General features: G+C 41.3%; 1 protein-coding gene across 1 annotated transcript in view; it reads left to right on the top strand.

The window, feature by feature from the left end:
• The window catches only part of GREB1 (growth regulating estrogen receptor binding 1), a 121,251-nt gene that overhangs the window by 1,756 nt on the left and 97,611 nt on the right, over nucleotides 1-21,884 (top strand). Inside the window, exons 2-6 of the mRNA XM_077291440.1 lie at nucleotides 6,745-6,855; nucleotides 8,076-8,252; nucleotides 15,950-16,132; nucleotides 18,280-18,411; nucleotides 20,294-20,413. Coding sequence (XP_077147555.1) covers nucleotides 6,745-6,855; nucleotides 8,076-8,252; nucleotides 15,950-16,132; nucleotides 18,280-18,411; nucleotides 20,294-20,413 — 723 coding nt within the window. The remainder of the gene's footprint in view (nucleotides 1-6,744; nucleotides 6,856-8,075; nucleotides 8,253-15,949; nucleotides 16,133-18,279; nucleotides 18,412-20,293; nucleotides 20,414-21,884) is intronic.

A 21,884-nucleotide genomic window follows, 5' to 3' on the forward strand; every position in this document is an offset into this window, starting at 1 on the left:
CACCAGGTACTTCATGCTGGACTATGGGGAACATCTGCATGGAGCTAGTATGGAGTATCCCACCAGGTACTTCATGCTAGATTATGGGGAACATCTGCATGGAGCTGGTATGGAGTATCCCACCAGGTACTTCATGCTGGGCTATGGGGAACATCTGCATGGAGCTGGTATGGAGTATCCCACCAGGTACTTCATGCTAGACTATGGGGAACATCTGAATGGAGCTAGTATGGAGTATCCCACCAGGTACTTCATGCTAGACTATGGGGAACATCTGCATGGAGCTGGTATGGAGTATCCCACCAGGTACTTCATGCTGGACTATGGGGAACATCTGCATGGAGCTGGTATGGAGTATCCCACCAGGTACTTCATGCTAGACTATGGGGAACATCTGCATGGAGCTGGTATGGAGTATCCCACCAGGTACTTCATGCTAGACTATGGGGAACATCTGCATGGAGCTAGTATGGAGTATCCCACCAGGTACTTCATGCTAGACTATGGGGAACATCTGCATGGAGCTAGTATGGAGTATCCCACCAGGTACTTCATGCTAGACTATGGGGAACATCTGCATGGAGCTAGTATGGAGTATCCCACCAGGTACTTCATGCTAGACTATGGGGAACATCTGCATGGAGCTGGTATGGAGTATCCCACCAGGTACTTCATGCTGGACTTCATGAGCTTCTTCTGAAATAGACCTGGGACTGATGCAAGGAGTTGTATGTCGGGGCTATGTCAATTATCATCTATTAGTTATAAAGGGCCAATCTGACATACACTAAATACTAGAGGGAGTATGGAGACATCTAAGACCCAGGAGAGGAAGAAGTCTGAGCTCAGGAGCTGACTATCTTACAGGAGACAACCACTGGGGAGGGGGATGGAAGCAAAGAGAAGGGCCTGCTGGTAATGTGGTGTCAGGACGGCCATGGGGGTGGACGGACATGGGGGCGCACCGACCGGTCACATTGTGGACTACTATCATTGGGATCTAACATCCTACAATTCATAGTAAGATTAGAATAAAATCACCAAGAATGAACGGACTGACCTGCCGGAGATTTATAGTAATGAGAATGGAAAGGATTGTTAGATATCGAACGTAATATATAACACGAACAACCTGGAAAGAGTGATTGCAATTTACAATAACTGCAAGGTACAAGTATCACAACATCTAAAACAGAAATTCCTCCGAATAGATGACAAAATCCATATGTTTATCTTTGTATGTACCTATTTAGTTATATATTATCTCTCTCTATCTATCTATCATCTATCTGTCTGTGTAATATCTATCTATCATCTATCTATCCCATATCTATCTATCTATCTATTATCTATATATCTGTCTAATATCTATCTATCTGTCCGATATCTATCTATCTATCTTTCTATCTATCTATCTATCTATCTATCTATCTATCTAATATCTATCTATCTATCTATCTATCTATCTATCTATCTAATATCTATCTATCTATCTATCTATCTATCTATCTATCTATCTATCTATCTAATATCTATCTATCTATCTATCTATCTAATATCTATCTATCTATCTATCTATTTATCTATCTATTATCTATCTATCTATATATCTATCTAACAATCTCATATCTATCTATCTATCTATCTATCTATCTATCTAACAATCTCATATCTATCTATCTATCTATCTATCTATCTATCTATCTATCTATCTATCTATCTAACGATCTCATATCTATCTATCTATCTATCTATCTATCTATCTATCTATCTATCTATCTATCTATCATCTATCTATCTATCTATCTATCTATCTATCTTATCTATCTATCTATCTATCTATCTATCTATCTATTATCTATCTTATCTATCTGTCTAGTATATATCTATTATCTATCTGTCTAATATCTATCTATCTATCTATCTATCTATCTATCTATCTATCTATCTATCTATCATTTATCTATCTATCTATCTATATATCTTTCTCTATCTCTTTCTTAGCGACATATGAAAATATAATCTAAAATAATACAATAAAAAATAATTAGATTTTCTACAGTGAACACTGAACATTATTTTCTTGCATCTAGATAACTGAATCTATTATAGTCATCCATATGTCCATCTCTTCTAATATTATTACATGAGAAGAAACAGCAATAATAATTACTATCATATTAATAATATAAGCCGTGATCATTACTTTACTATAATAATTTCTATTATTTCTATTGATGCCGAGTTTCATGTTTGGTTGTTGTTTTTTATTATTAGTTTTGTCAATTAACTTTAATAATCCATAGGTGATGAATGTCAAGAATTATATTACTATTTCCGATCTAATCTATAAAGTCCCCTGCGCTGTTATTAGACATGATAAGAACTTAACCATGTAATCACCACTATGAAGCTCAGCAAAGTCTTCCTCCAGAACACCCTGTGTGATATTTATAGTTAATATAATACGTTATAATAAATATTTACTAAAAATCAAAAAATATTGTATAATATGTATATAAAAATTATAAAAATAACAAAGAAGATTTGGCGTCCAATAATCCCTATTGCCAACCCTTGTATTTTATGTGGGGGCCATACATATTGGTTGTCACCCAGCTTTCTTCGGCACTGCTCTCCTTATTGGTAATGATCTGTTAGTCATTTTTATCCATTTGTCGGCTGCATAAATCATATCATAGAGATGAAGTTATCATTTTTAATGGTTTCCTGCAAAGCAGATTAAAAATAATTTTTTAAAAAGTTTTTTTAATAAATAATTAAAATATTTAAAATAATAATAAAAAAAAAAACAACAACTCTAAATTCTGGTCACCCAATGTTTCTTGTTTTAATTGCCGCCTAATAACGGATTATCCATGGTGAAGTGGCCATTAGCTGTTCATGTTACAGTGAGGATAAGAAGCTGCGATGGTCCCAATTTACTGACTTATTCTTCTTGGGGGCCACATTGTTTGCTTACAGTGTTATTCCCAAAATGATAAGTTATCGCCTATACCCGGAATAGGGAATAACTTACTGATAGTTTGAGTCCGAATGCTAAGATCCCCAGTGATCACGAGATCTGACTCTGGAACTCCGAGAATAGGGACTGCATATTTTTGGCCTCTGCTTCATTCATTGTCTATGGGACTGCTGAAAATAGCGGAGAGGAGCACTTGGGTTTTCTCCAGCAGTCCCATAGACAATGAATGAAGTGGAGGCTAAACATGCACACCTCCATTACTAGTTATGACGGGACTGCATATTTTTGGCCTCTACTTCATTTATTGTCTATGAGACTGCCGGAAATAGCAGAGAGGAGCACTTGGGTTTTCTCCAGCAGTCCCATAGACAATGAATGAAGCAGAGGCTAAACATGCGCACCTCCATTACTAGTTACGACGGGACTGCATATTTTTGGCCTCTGCTTCATTCACTGTCTATGAGACTGCCAGAAATAGAAGAGAGGAGCACTTGGGCTTTCTCCAGCAGTCCCATAGACAATGAATGAAGCGGAGACTAAACATGCGCACCTCCAGTACTAGTTACGATGGGACTGCAGTGACCCGTTCTCAACGTTCCAGAGCCCCGATTTTGATATTACTGAGGATCCTAGTGGTTGTCCCCCGTAATCAGTAAGGTATCCCCCAACTCTAGGTATAAGGGTGATCTTGGGAATAACTCTTTAGAGTTATAAGTGGTTGCAGTCCTATGTAAAACCAAATATTCCCTGTGATATCATACTGTAAAGTGCCAGATGACATTCCGAGCTCTGCTGCATCTGTTTGGCGGCGTAGCTGGGTCATCATAGTAATGACGTCTACTGGATTTTCCGCGCACACATCCCCTGGATATTCTCAGATCAGGGTGTCATGGTCGCTCTCTGCCCCACATGTAAAGCTCCTTTGTGCTCGTGTTTCGCAGTAAGGTGGTAAATTTAGTTTACTTCCTAATTCCCTGAAATTTCCTGGATTAGTGGAGAAGGGATCTTACTATTCGTTTCACTGCATTCACCTCCGGAAAGATAAAAAGCACCGGATTAAGGATTTGGCAGGCAGCGCGCTGTCAGACGGGAGCCGGTGTTCCTGTCTGGTGATATGGGATTTGTACATTGTGTCGGTGATCGTCTGATGTGGTTTTCGCCATGTTTTTTATACTTCTCAAGTCGTCCTATCCACCTTAAAGCCCCCATACACATTAGGCTAAAGCCCCCCATAGCTGTCGTCCGAACTATGGCCAAAACTCCCCCATATACAGTAGCATCGCTGAGAGAGCCACTGACAATAGGGTCAGCCGTCCAACATCGGACATGCTGGATTGTCACTTCCCTGATCTGTCGTTGGCTCCCATACACAGTGGACCGTGTGCCGAACCTGCAGATAGCGGCAAATTCGGTCAACATGAGTCTAATGTGTATGACCAAACCTGCCGATATTGGTAAGATCAGCTGATAGTCTGATGTATATTCATGGGGGTCTCCGACTCTCCCCCTACAGAGGATGTCTGGGGAGAGAAGGATCCGGCTTGTTGAAATACAATGTGTGATCCTTTTTTGTGATTCCTGGAGTCTGGCAGCGGTTTTCATAGAGAACACAGGAGCACTCAGCTGCGCGTTCTCAGTGACTTCGGCGTGCTCGAATAATATGTTCACGACCCCGCGGCTGCATGTATCAAGACAGCCGCAACACAGGTAGAGATTGCCTGTTTGTTAGGTTATCCCTGCATCTGTTTAGTTCTATGGAACACTTTAAAAACACCATCATTTGTACAAAGGAAAAAAAAATAGTTTTTCAATTGAATTTTTCTTTTCTATTTTTCAATTTGCGATTTAAAAAAGAAGCGTGCCAAGTGAACCTACCGTCAGGGCTCGTTCAGATGTCCAATTTTTGTGTTCAAGTCCTTTCTGTGGTTTTCACAGATAGCACTCATTCCTAAAATACTCTATGGTTCCATTCACATGTTGGATTATTTCCTAGTGGTCTGCCGAATCGGAGTGCAGTCCGCTTTTCACGCACAATCACAATGGAGAATTTTATTTATTTTTTTTTTATTTCTCCACATACACTCAGACTCTGATCAGATCATCATCCAGTTTTCTCATAAACGAAAAATCGGACGTCTGAATGAGCGCTTATTGTGACTGCAGCCCAGAAATGTTTTCTACTACGAAGGGCTCATTCACACATCAGTTTTCCGCCTATGAGTGTTCTCTGTGTTTTTCACGCAGACTATGATAGTCTACGGGGCTGTTCATGTGTCCTTGATTTTTTGTGGAGGTGGAGACAAGTCGCATATTGGTCCAATTGGTGGAGCACACCCATTAATGAAAGTCTATGGGCCTGTGAAAAAAAATCAGACTGCGCTCAGATGCCATTTTTCACAGGCTGATACTTAGGAGAAGGTTAAGAAACTTATTTTTTTTCTTACCAGTGAAAAACTGATGATACTCTGACCATCATGATGAAAATCTCATGAAACTCTGATCAAAAATACTAATAAAAACTTGAACCAATTTTCTCGTATGAGAAAATCACTGACGTGTGAATGAGGCCTAACGGAGTAAATTAGAGTCATAGGCAGAAAAGAGTCATAGACGCTGTTTGTCATGTGTAATGTTTTAGCCAATCACATTTAATACAGTTCCTTGTGTCTCATGTGATTGGCTGAAAAGCTGCAGGCGAAAAGTAAAGAGAATTCTCTGTGTCTGGGACTCCTATAGGCAGAAATTCTGTTAGCAACTGAGGAGGCTCCTGATCTCAGCAATGTTTTACAAGGAAATTACAAACATCTAGTAGAGAAAGTGTTATACTTCAACAATTCTACACTACGATTAACATTTTTTTTTGTGGTCCTTAGCTGAAAAATGGACATCGAGTGCTTAAAGTTTTTACTTTGGACCTTCAGCTTGGCACCCTTCGTCTGAGTTGTTTCTTATATTTTGGGGAAGTGGGCTTCTGTAGCCTCAATGGGATGTCTGCTGGTTTCTTTCTTCTTGCTACAAAGGAACCCAGCAAAGTCTACTCTGCAGTAAAAATCTGCCCTACAGTAGGCGGTATTGCTTTAAATTGTGCTCCGTTAAAGTATTTCTTTAAGATACTCCCTCTTAAAACATTTGGGGACAATATTTTTTTTTTATTAAATGCATGTATTTTGGGGCCATAAATCATTTTTGCAAATGGGTTTCATTACACATTTTGCGCCATTTGCTTTTAGGGGCTCTTTATTTTCCTGTGGTCAGCTCAGAAAAACACAGATCCAAGACTTAGAAACTCCCCGTCAGAGTCATAGCGGGATGACTGACGGATCCTGAGATCACTCATTCATGCAGTCAGTAATGCTATAGATGGCAAACGGAGCAGTATTTTTAATTAAACCCAATTGCAAAAATTTATTTTTTAGCCCCAATTTCATGCATTTAAGTAAGACATAAAAAGTCCGCAAAAGGTGGGCAACCCCTTTGACCAGTATATATTTGGCAGCTAATCAGTTTCTGACTATTCGTTTAGGGGTCTGTAGTTTATCAGACATAATAGATTCATGTTTTCACAAATTTTCTTTTTTTGTTAGCCGGTGCTGGGCTTGTGATAGAAAAAGCAGCCAAAATGAATAAGCCGAGCTGCAGCATAAAGACTAAGGCGGTGGTGGTGGGCATTTAGTGTCCAGAGCTGAACTATTTTAATTGTTTTTCAAGATACCTGATAAATGTGCCCATTGGAAAACATCCTCTTTCATTTTCCATAGGTGGAGTGGACAATGAAGATGACGATGAAGAAGATGATACCTCTGGGTCAAGTAGCCCAGCTCATTCGTATCAGGACAAACCTCCACCTGAAGGCTGCTGTACGACCGACGGTGAGGATTGAGAGCTTGCAGTACATGTTGCAGAATGTCTTCTGTAAAGCTGTCCATGAAGCTCGAATTTTTTCCACCAACAGAAGTCCTTTAGAAATCCTTAATGCGTCCTCCTTTCCATTAATAAGCAAAACCATGGTGACAGCATCTCACTGACCCCTAATGGTGCCATACACATTAAAAGACCGTTGACCAATTTTGGTAGGACTGGTCAACTGTTCATTGTGCTCTTCCGAAAGATAAGCTGCCCCAGACTGGTCTACCAGCCGCTTTTTCCTTTCCAAATATGCTTGTGTATATTGCATATATTTTTGAGGACTGCTATCTAGGGTGTAGGACTACAATTTTGGAAAAATAACTCTACTTCAGAACTATAGGCACGGAATGTACAACCAGATGGTGCCTATATTTAATACCGTGTTCCTTTCTAGAGGCAGTATCATTTGTTATTGCTTAGTTGCCATCAGCTCCAAGTTTCCAGTCCAAACAAATATTGTCCTCAGTTGAAAGCCCTGTCCAAAAGTGGACAATCTAGTTTTAGGACATTCCTGAACAGGACTTGGGGTTGTACTTAGAGGAGTTGTCTATTATTGATCCTAGGGCTACTGCACAAAATAGAAAATCTATACTTACCTCCCGAACCTGTGCTGCTCCTGTGCTCTGAGCCCAGTGTCTCCTTCTGGTCTCCTGATATATACAAGGTCACCTTCACTATTCTGTTTAAGTGGAAGAAATGCTGTTCTTCTGCTTGTTCGAAATAGAGAAGGCTTCAGCCCATCAGCTGATGGGCTGCAGCAGTCACCTGAAATTGTTTGTCAGGAGAGCAGTGCAGGACACAGCCATTGAATTGACGCGCTCCACAGGTCTGGCCACTTAGTATATTTTTACTTTGTGGGGCACTAATAGGTTGTCCAGTATAGGACCACCCCACTAAACAACTGTATTTTACCAACAGCAAAATGGGCAAGCATGTAATGGTCTATGGCACGATTTATCTTGGAATAATTTCGGAGAAATATGAAGGCACAGAAGGACCCGTAAACTTCTAATGATTCCCTGTAACAGCTCAGTTAAAATCGGAAGAGTCATAACGTGTCCATGTACAAAAAATGAGACGTTTCTGGCCAGAATCATAGACCTAGGAATATGGACATCACCTTTTATTGAGGGTTCTGGAAAGTTTTAGAAGCTACAAATATGACTTTCTCTCTTTCTTTCAGGCTTTTGTCAGGCGGGTAAAGACTTGAGATTGGCTTCCATTGCCTCCGAGCAGTTTGAAGTGCCTCCCGGATTTTTATTGGTTGGCGCAAAGTCGCCTAGCTTACCAGATCACATTTTGGTGTGCGCCGTAGACAAAAGATTTCTACCAGATGACAATGGCCGCAATGCCCTGCTAGGTATGTGGATGGGTATTTTGACATGGTTGACCATGATGATCACCAAAGATGAAGTCTTTGTTTTTTTGCCTCCTGCCAGGGTTGAAGTTCTACTTGGTGTGAAGACTGTAGTCATCCCTTGGCGCGAAAAAGTCCTTATGGGCCAACAATAAATACTAAAAATGATATTTAGGGTTTCCAGTTAATGTTTTCCATCTGAGGACTGGTAGGTTAAGTTACAGCTCTGCAAGCCTTTGAGCAATCAGTGTCCTCATGTAATAGATTCAGAAAAAGCTATTTTGGAGGCAGTTTCGGTAGAATGTGCTTGTATGGTCAAGGAAACTATAGACGCTGCTATTAAAGTGCTGGTAGAAGGCCGGGGCACCGTGACCAAGTCCTGTACTAAAATGAGTACCATATAAATAGCACAAAATGAGAACGGACCGGCAGAAAAATGAGTCGGAATGATATTGTTTTGCGTTGCTTCTATTTCCGTGGCCTTGATTTATTTTCATTATTGTGCAGCCATTTATATTAGTTTCCTCTTTACATGCCTGGTATTTGTAGGATATGTCGAAAGGATTGCTGAGGCTATGATGTGTTCTCCGGGGGCGATCAGGGCTCTCATTTTAGAAATACGACTGGCTGGTATCTTTGGGACATGGAAGGCACTCAGTGGGCTCCTTTTAGTCCAGCAGATTGGAGTAATCTGCTAAAGGTTAAAATCTAAATAATATTCCATAAATCAGCCATATTATAATTCAGGAAGGCAAACGAAAAACAGCTCCCTATTAGGATTGCTGGGGGGTCCGTAGGCTGGGATCCGAAGACCGGGGTTGCGGATTTCACACTTTTTGGGAAAACCCTTTTAAATTGATGTTTTAGTAAAATCAAGGTATCACCCATCTACAGATTGGGAGTCTAATCTCCGACTAATTGCTTTAGTCCCCCATTTGGATGAAGTATTTTTTTCATGCGTTTGATTTTTAATGAGTTTTTACCAGAATTATTATTTTATTTCCTGTTTAAACATTTTTTTCATGTATTTTCTATTTCCCGTGGAGATGCGTTTTGGATAATGCGTAACAAACACCATACCTAAAGCCCTAAAGCATTTTTTGTCTTTTGAAAAAATGCCACAGACACCCCCCAGAAACATTAAAAGTGCGTAAGAAAATATAACAAAAAAAACACAAAACTATATTATAATAAAAAAAGGAGCAAAATTTGGTGAAATATGCAGTAAAATTCGTGATTCTTTTTTTTTTTGCCAGAATAAAGGCACAAATAGCTTGATAAATCTTAACCACTGGTTTAGTGCATATCATATTTCCGTATTGGCTTTACAGTAACATCTGGACGCAGTGTTACTTATTATTGATAAATTAGTTATTTATAACTCCATATCTAATAGCGTTATTGAATCTTACACTCTGATCACCTTTATATCTTCAGGTAAAGAAAAGGTGTCTCAAGGTGACAGGTTCCCTTTAAAGAATGTTTTAAAGGATTTAGTTTGGTAGGCAATAATCCAGCAAATTTTCAGCAAGCATATGGGAAAGGAAGTATATTGTATGTTTGCATATAAATATAGTGTGAGACAGCAACAGGTGTTATATGCGATGGTCGCTATGTGTCCCCCAGGATGTGCACAGAAGTGTATTGAGGCCGCTGGAGTGCATTGCAGTCACAGGCATAGCTGTGATTGCAGTGCAAAATAAAAGTAAGTTTGGTCTTGGGCAAGCTATTTGCCCAAGGCAGATTTAAAGGGAACCTGTCACCCCCAAAATCGAAGGTGAGCTAAGCCCACTGGCATCAGGGGCTTATCTACAACATTCTGGAATGCTGTAGATAAAGCCCCGATGTATCCTGAAAAATGAGAAAAAGAGGTTAGATTATACTCACCTGGGCGGGCGGTCCGATCCGATGGGTGTCGCGGTCCGGTCCGGCACAGGCGTACGTTGAGGGCAGAGCAAAGTACTGCAGTGCGCAGGTGCTGGGCCTCTCTGACATTTCCCGGCGCCTGCGCACTGCAGTACTTTGCTCAGCACTCAACAGGGCAGACAAAGTATGACTGTGCCGGAGCTGCAGCGTGAAGACAAGATGAGGACGTCATTGTAAGAAGATGAGAGGCCCCGGACCGGACCGCGACGCCCATCGGACCGGACCGCAGCGGAACCGCCCCTGGGTGAGTATAATCTAACCTCTTTTTCTCATCTTTCAGGATACATCGGGGGCTTATCTACAGCGTTCCCTTTAAGAAAACCTGGCATGGGCTTTTATTTTTGGAGCGGACTACAGGATGGAAGTGGGGCTGTCCGCTCCCTCCAGGCTGGGTTTTACAAGTGGCCCTTGGCCACAGATTTAATTTAAAAACCCTGCAGCAAAGGGTTGGGTGTGTCAGTCTTGGTTTGCAAACTTGCAGAGCAGGTAGCTCTGCAAAACTCAACTTGTGTGAGGTAACACAGAGCCAAGCAGAGCCAAAAGGCCTGGCACCCCTCAGTGTAGCACGGTGGTGCAGTCGCCCACAGCAACCGGTCTCGGATACGGACTGTCTTGATTCCCGACTGCAATCAGGAGGATTCCGCGTGCTGTTTCTTTTGTGAGTTTTTTTGGACATTGAAAGAAATTTGTGTTAAACTTTCCTGTGATCCCTACCTATCTGTCACACTGCACCAACCCCGCTGTACTACAATAGCTATATACTGTATATATTAATATTCACACCTGCGCACAGTACGCTTTCTTGTCCAAAAAAAACCTTGAATGAGTGAAATAAAGCGACAACACTATAATAAACAGCACAAAGCACCACCACCCACTTGTTTTCCAGCCTGCTAATCTCCATGACAAACAGTCGTAGGTCATTTAGCATTTTCCAAACCCGTCTCATTCTCTTCCTAACCATAGATAGTAAAATTCCAGAAGACCAGATCTGTCTCAGACATGAAAGCTCAGCAATTAGCGTGGAGGAAGCCATTGTATCAATAGCACTTTAAACAAAGGCACAAAGGAACAATAAATGACAGTAGTTTAAGCCAGGCCACCAATAGGACAGCCTGCAGACAGATTGTCACCCCCCCAACTTCCTCAATAAACATGTCTGTGGACATTCCAGACAGAGAGGGCACAGGTAATGGTCTTCAAGGTCTGCTGTCTCCTGCCTGCCCCACTGGAAACACATCCATTAGTGCTCAGCTGTACAAATGTAGACGTAGGGCACCAGCGGCACACACTTGTGCCAATCTGGCACTGTATTATTACTATAATCTCTTGTTACATCTGCATCAAAAATTTGGATTTACTTGTCTTGTACTTATTCCATATCTAGAGGGAACATTATGAGGAGAAGATACCTACTGAGTATGGCATCTTAGGAGACCCATACACGATAGATAGTTGTTAGTTGAACAATGGTTTGGCCGGCAGCTATTTCTCCACAACTTTTCCATACAAAGGAGCCTTCCTGTGTCCTCTAAAGACCTCCATGCTCAGTAGACTATTGTTAGCTGAACCTGCCGATATCCATGGGTAAAGGTTGACGGTCTAATGTGCATGGGGCCACCGGCCAGCTGATGGTCAAGAGAGATGTCAAGCGGACATGTCCGTTTTCAGACTTCTGATGGCTTTGTTCTCCTGGATATAAGTCACCCACCAGTTGGATGGTGGCTTAGAGCACACAGGATTGCTCGGCCAAGCGAGTGCTTCTGTGTATGGGAGAGTCAGCTAAGATGGCTATCATTCGTCTGACAGCCATCTAATGTGTATGGCCAGCTTAAGAGAAAGCTTCTGTCAGACTCCTCTGGTGGTGGCTTATCTCGCCAGATCAGCAGCCCAAAATTGGACATGCCGGTTCCTTTTATCCCAGACATCTGCTGTCGGGTAGAGTTGCGAGGCCACCATACACACTAGACTGTCAGCCGATCCCGGTGATATCGGCTGGTTCGGCCGGCGCTTGTCTAAGGTGTATGCCATCCTTTACGGGCAATGCTCCATGGGAGAAAATTTAGAGAATTAGTTCTGTCACAGAACGAAGGAATCTATCTCTACACAAGAGAGGTAGTTGTCCTATTAGTGAATGTTCGAACCCTTAATGAGCCTTCCAACATGACAGAGATAAATGTCACACCAGGAAGTCCCCGTATAGACAGGCTGTTCCGGGAGGTTTGCTCCTAATCCGTGTAGAACAGATTGTGGTTAAATTCGTAATTCTGCTACTTTCCTGTTTCCAGAAAGCAGTGCATTGTGGGAGCTTAGATGGTAATAGGCTGCTGACAGGGAAGTCTGGCAGCAGCTTCCTCTGCTTGCTCTATGGGGAACTAATGAATGGTCATCCCAGATGAGCACGCAGGTGCATAGAGGGGTCGACAGAGATATCTGTCACCTGAACGAGGTTAGACTGCTTTGGGAACAAAAGCCTATTAATGGGAATGTTGCCAGAAGGATTTAACCCCTCAAACTATTTACACATTTACTATTTATCTTTACATGGTCAGTCCGATCCTCCGTTACTGATAATGGATGGATCGCAGATTTCGGTAATTTAGTGACAAAGGAAGTCAAAATTCCATATCTTCTAAAAAGTTCTGCAGGTCATTACCACATTGCCCCAGTACAAGAAGCAGATGTGATACCGACATTGAAGTTTTTGGAATTAATACCTTAGTTGTCCCATCATGTTTTCTGCTAAGTGGCTACTAAATTAAAAAATTATCTTGCAATTTTTTTTTTTACCTAACCCCCGGGCGATTTTCCGTTTTTCGTTTTTTCCTTCTCTTCTTCCAAGAGTCATAACTTTTATTTTATAGCCGCATGTGGGCTTGTTTTTATTGCGGGACGAGTTGTACCTTTTAAGGACATCATTCAATCTGTCACATAGTGTACTGGAAAACGGGAAAAAAATTCCAGGTAGGTTGAAATTGCAAAAAAAAGTACAATTCCAAAGTGTTTACTTGGGTTTTTTATTTACCATGTTCAATATATGGTAAAACTGACCTTCCATTATGATTTTCCAGGTCATTACGAGTTCACAGATAATAACAAATAGTGCCACATTTTTTAAGGAAGCCCAATTGAAAAAGGATTTTTATCCCCAAATACATGCTTTTACAGTGGGCTTTTCATCCATTTTTTTTTTTAATTTTGCCTTTCTGTTGATATATATTGAGATAATAGTGATCAAAGTATTTTACACCTAAAGATTTAATTTTTTAAAATGTCCAAGCGGGCTTTACCAGAGAGAATTCACTGGGGGCGTGTACTTCTTCATCTCTCTGACACTGACCAATCATAAGCAAGCAGCAACACACAGGTGGAAGAAGGACACGCCCCCTCAATAGCTTACAATGGGCTCTGCTTGAAACATGTACAGTCATGACAAACAGTCTGCTCTCCTCACTGCAGAGTGATGACATGTGCTAGAGCACAGCAGACCTGAGTGTGATTAACTAGCAGCTTTCATCTTTCATCTTCAGCAGTCAGTGTGGGGGGAGGTGCAGTGCTGCAGAAGTTAAGTATCATTACAAACACATCTGTCTGATCTTTAATGTGGTTTATGACATCGTGTGTACCTTTCAATATTAGGTGACAATTAGGTGAAAGTAAAAAAATTAAGTAATTTGTCCCGAAAAGTAGACAACCCCTTTAAATACATGTATTTTAGACTGAACATAATTTCTGCAAACTTTGATGTGGTATAAATTAGAACAGAGCTAAGAGTTACAAACTTCGCCAGAACGTGTTCACTGACAGATTCTCAGTTAACTCATTCTGCAGCCCGCAATGTTGCAGGTAACAAAAGAACCTGTAAAGGTCAAACGGTGCAAAATTTTTAATGAAACCCAATTGCAAAAATTATTTAATACATTCATTTAAGAAAAAAAAAATTCTGAAGGTTTCCCTATCCTTTAGGAAAACTGTCTCATTGGGTCCAGTGAGTCAGATGTGATGAAATACGCCTCCTTTTTTGCCCCGTCTGTGGGGATTGACTGCACAATTAATCTTCGGCTCGGAGAATATTGTTTGATTTCACAGGTTTCCTGCCTTTTATGACCCCGATGTTCGGAGATAAAGTTCTGGAGAGCCTCATGTTCCTGCAGGCTTTTTCTGGGATCTTAAGCAGATGGCTGGCAAATACCTTGATTAGCACTGTGAATTGTCCTGCCTGCCAAGTTGTCTTGACCCAAGATGTCACGGTGACCTGCGCAGGCAACCTGTGTACCGCAGCATGTGATGCTACCTCCTGCGTTCACTGATGCTTCATACAGTCCCCATAGAAACCAGACAGGCTGCTCCATGAATGAACGCTATTAAAATACCATCCGAGCGTCCGAGCTCTGCCGTCTACATTTACTTGGCTCCAATTTCTCCTAATTTATTTAGATTTTTTTTTAGCATTAACATCTCCGTTTGCTGTCAGTGGATGGAAGCAATCTCCGATACCTCCTGAAATCCAAGCAGAAGTTGCACAGCCAACGTATTTTTCACCCAAAGTATTGCACAGTTTGCATGCACTGTAGCAAACCCCCAGCTGTGGGAAATATAAGGCTACATGAACAATTACTTACTTTAGATTTTACACAAGGATTTGTACGCAGAAAATTCATGCTGAAATCTGCAGAAGGCCTGTGCACATGGCCGTATTTTCAGTCCGAGTGTGTTCCGACAAAAAATCGGACCAATGTTATTCTATGGAGCAGTGCGCATGTCCGATTTTTTCCTCGAACAGACCCAGGAAGAAACCGGTCATGTGCACAGCTCCCCCCAAAAAAATCGTAGCATGTCCAAGTTGGACCTGATTATCACATGCAAATCAATGACTGCACTCGGATGACATCCGAGTGCAGTCTAATTTTCACAGACTGACACAATGGAGAAGATGGAAAAAATATTCACCATCTTCTCCTCATCCGAGAAAATCGGATCACACTATCCTGACACTCTGGTCACACACAGATCAGAACGTGAATCCTATAATGGACCCTATTCTCTCGGGTGAGAGTATACACGCTGATGTGACCCTGAGGCTTAGAGCCGCCTACTACCTAAATCTCATTGTGTTAATTGGAAATCTGATCGGCCGCCCATGCAGCAGCAGATTTTTCCACTGCAGACTGGGTGAATTTAATAGGGAGGGTGTCCTGGGTGCCAGTTTCTCAAATTCTTGCAAATATTTTTCTTGCTTTCCACTCCCACTGTCAAAGGAACTAAGACTCCGCTGCCCTAATCTGCTCCCCCTTAGGCAGCACCAGGACACGCTGCCTCTTACTATAATGAAATGAGCTTTGTTATCTTTTTCGCTGCCCATGCAGAGCGCAGCAGCTGATGGAAAACTCAAGTCACCTGCTGCGCTCTGCATAGGTAGTGACAGTTTTGAGTCATGTGCACTGTGGTCGCTGGCAGCTCCTGGAAACTCGTGATACTCCACTGCCAGCCCCTAAACAACCTCCCTCTTGTGCCAACCGTAGAAATTAACAGGCCTTAGCGGTCACATGGCGTTATACACCTTCACAGGAGTCCGTTTTGTGCAGACACTGTCCGGGTACCCGGCAAGAGAGCCATGGAATCTCCCGGTGAGGCATCTTATGCCCAGCAGCACACTCCGCACAATGTGGCCACAATCGGAGCCTGACGTTGCCTCCCATGCAGATGTGAACCACGGAGCCTACGGTATTTTTGGAATGTTTTTGGTAATCATGTTCTATTCTTTTCATGTGCAGGTTTTTCCGGCAATTGCATTGGATGCGGAGAGAAAGGCTTTCGCTACTTTACTGAGTTTTCCAACCACATTAACCTTAAGTTGACCACACAGCCCAAGAAACAGAAACACTTGAAGTATTATCTCATCAGGAACGCACAGGGATGCGTGACGAAAGGCACTCTAATTTCCTGGAAGGGGACAGGTGAGCTAATACTGCTGGCAGGGCCAGGTCTAGGTTTCGGCAGGCTCCTGTACAACTATGGGTGGTGAACCTGCTGCCACAAAAAGTAATATTGTCATACTACAACCATATAATAGTGCCATATGATGCATTGATAATGTCACCACAGTAACATCCTGTAATCAGTTTATTACCATATAATGCCTAAATAATGCTACCACTCAGTGTCACAAAATAATACAGCACCGTGCTAATAATTTACTTTCATAGTCTGCCTAAATAATACTATCACTGAAAGTCACAAAATAGTACAGCACTGTGCCGATAACTTACTTTCATAAAGTACCTAAATAATACTACCACTCAGTGTCACAAAATAATACAGGACAGTGCCAATAATTTACTTTCATAAAGTGCCTAAATAATACTACCACTCAGTGTCACAAAGTAGTTCAGCACAGTGCCAATAATTTACTTTCATGAAGTGCCTAAATAATACTACCACTCAGTGTCACAAAATAGTACAGCACAGTGCCAATAATTTACTTTCATGAAGTGCCTAAATAATACTACCACTCAGTGTCACAAAGTAGTTCAGCACAGTGCCAATAATGTACTTTCATAAAGTGCCTAAATAATACTACCACTCAGTGTCACAAAATAGTACAGCACAGTGCCAATAATGTACTTTCATAAAGTGCCTAAATAATACTACCACTCAGTGTCACAAAATAGTACTACAAATGGCAAAAAATGCATTTCTGTAAATAATCCAAATAGTATTGTTTGAACACTTTATGGAAATACATTTTTGGTACTGTGTAGCACTATTTTGTGACACTGAGTGGTAGTATTATTTGAGTACCATATGCCAGTAAATTATTGGCACTGTGCTGTACTATTTTGTGACACTGTGTGGTATAATTTATGCACCAAAACAATAAATTATTGCCAGTGTATGGTAATAATTTATGGTAATATTTTGTGGTAATATGTCATAGTATTATCACACAGTACCAAAAAATAGTACTACACAGTGCCAACAATTTGCCAATTTTTAGTGTCTAAATAATACTACTAGTGATGGGCGAGTAGCATTGTTGCTCAGGTCTCCCCGAGCAAGCTCGGGTGATTTCCGAGTATTTTGGGAGTGCTCGGAGATTTAATTTTGCGTCGCCTCAGCTGCATGATTTGCAGCTGCTGGACAGCCTGAATATATGTGGGAATTTCCTAACAAACAGGCAACCCCCACATGTATTCAGCCTGGCTAACAGCTGAAAATCATGCAGCTGAGGCGACGCAAAATTAAATCTTTGAGCACTACAAAATACTCGGAGATCACCCAAGCGTGCTCGCTCTTCACTAAATACTACTAAACATTACCATATAATGGTACCATGAAGTGCCAGTACTATACTGCTATATACTGTATTGTGTAATTAATACTACTACCCATGTCACAAAATAATGCTACACAGTGCCAGAAACTTGCTGCCATATAGTGCCTAAATAATACTACCAAACAGTGTCACAAAATAGTACAACACAATACAAATAATTTACTGTTATTTAACAAAGCAATACCACCCAATGTCAACAATTTACTGCAAAATAGTGCCACCCAACTACACAGTGCCAGCTATATACTGCCATAAAGTGCCTAAGTAATACTACCACATAAAATACAATAATAATAGAGCTAATAATTTACTTTTCTCCAGTTAAAAATAAAGAAATAGAAAGAGGACCATCAACACAAAAAATGCAATAAAAAGCGATCAAAATATAGTATATACTGTACCCCAAAATGGTACCAATAAAATCCACTGATCAATGCGTGCAAAAAAAAAAACCCCAAGCTCTCATATGGTTCTGTCGGTGGAAAATAAGATGTTATGTCTCTTTGAAGAAGGGAGGGAAAAACAAAAGCGCGAAAAAAAAATTGGCTGTGTCCCTAAAGAGTTAATGCTATATAGTACCATTAAAATACAACCACACAGTAAAATATAACAGTGCCAAAATTAACATGGCGATGTGATGCAAGGGAATAACAATACGTAGTTATTAAAAATAGACATATTGAAACATGTTGATTAACTTGCTTTGCTAGTAATATAAACTGTATGTAAAAATATTTTATTAATTTATTGTGTTTGATTTCCTTAAAGAGGTAAGAAGCCGCCATTCCTCCTCTAGCATGTGCTCAAGCACCGGACCCACTGCTCTGGACACTTCTGCTACCGTGAAAAACATAATGAATGACCCTGCTATTCAGGTGACAAATGGCAGTCCTCTGGCAGGTAAGGGCTGAGGGAAGTTCTATTCATAGCTTCCTGATTGTTGATATTTGCATCCGCGATGTGCACAGTGACAGCGCACTCTCTGTTGTTGGCTCAGAGTAACGAGTATTGAGCCAGCAACGGAGCGCATTGTCAGATTACCTGATGTGTAGAGACCAGTGCCGCCCGCGCAAGTGACATCACTGGTCTCTGCACGCCGCGTATTCTGACAGCGTGCTCTGTTGTCGGCTCGTTACTGCTGATTTGGGTCGACGACAGAGTGCACTGTCACTGTGTACATAACACAGTGCATATCATGCTGGAACTAGACCAGCCCATGATACGAGCGTCACTGATGACTTTTGTTTCAGAGAGGGGGCAGTGTTTTTTAAATTTTTTTTATTTACCATGCTCAATATATGGTAAAACTGACCTGGCAATATGATTCTCCAGGTCAGTACGAATATGCAGATACCTAACATGTATAGTTTTTTTTTCTTCTTAATTTTATTTAAGTGATGAAAAAAAATTACAAAATTTGTGAAAAAAAAAAAAAAGTTAGTTCTCTCTAAGAAAAACATCAATGACAGACTAACATTGTGTAGGAATTACAGGGAGTGGGCTGCAGAGCACTGGGGTAGAGTTCTGTTCTCTGATGAAGGCCCTTCAGGAAGAATGATTGTCCGCAGCAGTAAAGGTGAGCGCTGCCATGAGTCTTGGGTCTGCCAACAGTTGGGCATCCTGAGACTATCCATGTGTGGAGTTGATTTTCATCCATGGAGGGGGCTCACTCACAATTTTGCCTAAGAACACTGCCATGAATAGAGACTGAGATCTAATCCTCCTCCCAGAGCAACTGTTCCAAATATTCAGGAGTACTTTGGTGAGGAACAATGCTACCTCCAGTGTGATGGAGACCACGTCTCAAGGCAAAAGTGAGCTCGATGAACGAAATATTGAAATTTTGGATCCATGGCCAAGAAACTGCCCAGATCCCCATCCCATTAAGAAGCTGTGATCAATCCTCAAACAGCGAGAGGACAACATAAAAATTGTGATAAACTCCGAGCACTGATGAGAAAAGAATGGGCGGTCATCAGTCAGGATTTGGCCCAGAAGCTTTTATCCATATGCCAGGGCGAAGGGCAGAAGGCTTGGAAAAATAAGGGTCAACACTGGAAATATGGAGTCTTTCCATAAACTTGATGTATTTGTCAAGAAAAGTGTAAAGACTTATGGAAAGCTGATAATTATACTTCAGTAACCATAGAAGCATGACTACAAGATCTAAAAACAGTGAAGAACCAAACTTTGTGAAACCCCAAATTTGTGTCCGTCTCGAATCTTTTGGCCATGACTGTACTGTGCTCATCCAGAGCTGTGGATCCGTTGCAGGACTCCGCCGCCCTCTGCTGGTTCAGTGTCTTTATGGCTGCTGATACAATGATGATGCATTGTACACATTGTAGTGTTCATTCCAATAGTATATGATGAGGGAGATGTGTGCACTGGATGGCTGCAGACAATCGCTTAGCTAAGCGGTTCTGCCAATGTAGATGGTTTGGGCCACTGAGCTAAGTGATTGGCTGCAGCACTGTTCATGTGACATCATTGCTGCAGCCAAACAATAGTGACTCGGGCAGTGACGGGGACACGGTGTTGGACCCGGGGAGGGTGAGTAGAGCTTAGTTTGTCTGTTTTTTGAACATAGCTGTTAAATTTGTAAGAGGACAACCCTTTTAAAGTATTCAAACCCCCTGTAATGTTATTCTGGGCAATGAACCCAATTGCATCATTAGTTCTCACTTCTTCTTAATGGGAGAGTCTTGTAAATATAACGGTTCATTATTTAGTATATCCTTTATTGGACACCAAGAGACTAATTCTCACCAACGTTTTGTAGGAGAAAATGGATTTCCCCAAGTGCAGAATGGAGCGTCTTACCAGAACACGAACGGCACATGTCGCACTCAGCAGCCTGCAAAGGTGAATCCATTTGTACAGACCAGACCTGCAGTATTAGGTTGGTGATGCTAAAGGCGACGTCAGTAACAATACCTTACTCACTTCTTACTTTTCAACAGTTTCTTAAACTTTGTAATCTCCTTCAATACCTTCATATGTTGTTTACTTACCCACCCGTTATCCTGGTGCTGCATAGATTACTAGATGCGACAATTAATGCCTATATGAGGTCAGTTCACAGGAATTGTGCACACAGTGATGTCACACCAAAGACATAATCAATGCAGTGATGTAACAGCTGTAAAATAATAAACACAGTGATGTCACAGTACAGGGACAAGAAACACCTGGATGTCACAGTACAGGGATAATAAACACAGTGATGTCAAAGTACAGGGATAATAAACACAGTGATGTCACAGTACAGGGATAATAAACACAGTGATGTCACAGTACAGGGATAATAAACACAGTGATGTCACAGTACAGGGATAATAAACACAGTGATGTCAAAGTACAGAGATAATAAACACAGTGATGTCACAGTACAGGAATAATAAACATATTGATGTCACAGTACAGGGATAATAAACACAGTGATGTCACAGTACAGAGAATTTATATACTGATGTCACACATCTATATATATAATTGTCTAAGGGTTTTTCTGTCTGTCTGCCTGTCTGTCCTGGAAATCCCGCGTCTCTGATTGGTCGAGGCCGCCAGGCCTCGACCAATCAGCGACGGGCACAGTCTGCCGCGAATTCTGGAATCATCATTGTCCATATACTACGGGGACATGCATATTCTAGAATACCCGATGCATTAGAATGGGGCCACAATCTAGTAGATAATAAATAGTGATGAATCAGGCCATGTGCACACGTTCAGGATTTTTTTGCATTTTTTTCACGTTTTTTTGCTATAAAAACGTGATAAAAACGCGAAAAAAACGCAAAAAACCCCGCTTATATATGCCTCCCATTATTTTCAGTGTTTTCCGCATTTCTTGTGCAAATGTTGCATTTTTTTCCGCTAAAAAATCGCATCGCAGAAAAAAAAGCAACATGTTCATTAAATTTGCGGAATCGCGGGGATTCCGCACACCTAGGAATGCATTGATCTACTTACTTTCCGCATGTGGCTGTGCACACCATGCGGAAAGTAAGCAGATCATGTGCGGTTGGTACCCAGGGTGGAGGAGAGGAGACTCTCCTCCACGGACTGGGCACCGAATAATTGGTAAAAAAAAAAAAGAATTAAAATAAAAAATCGTGATATACTCACCTTCGATGGCCCCCGGAGTGTTCCCGCCTCTCATCGGTGCATGCTCTCTTCCGTTCCTATAGATGCTCTGTGTGAAGGACCTGCGATGATGTCGCGGTCATGTGACCGCGACATCATCGCAGGTCCTACACACAAACCAACAGCTGAGGAGATCGGGGGCCATCAGAGGGTGAGTATAACCTTTTTTTTAATTTTTTTTATTATTTTTAACATTATATCTTTTTTACTATTGATGCTGCATA

Source organism: Ranitomeya variabilis, chromosome 2, assembly GCF_051348905.1.
Source record: "Ranitomeya variabilis isolate aRanVar5 chromosome 2, aRanVar5.hap1, whole genome shotgun sequence".
In the NCBI taxonomy this organism is placed as follows: Eukaryota; Metazoa; Chordata; class Amphibia; order Anura; family Dendrobatidae; genus Ranitomeya; species Ranitomeya variabilis.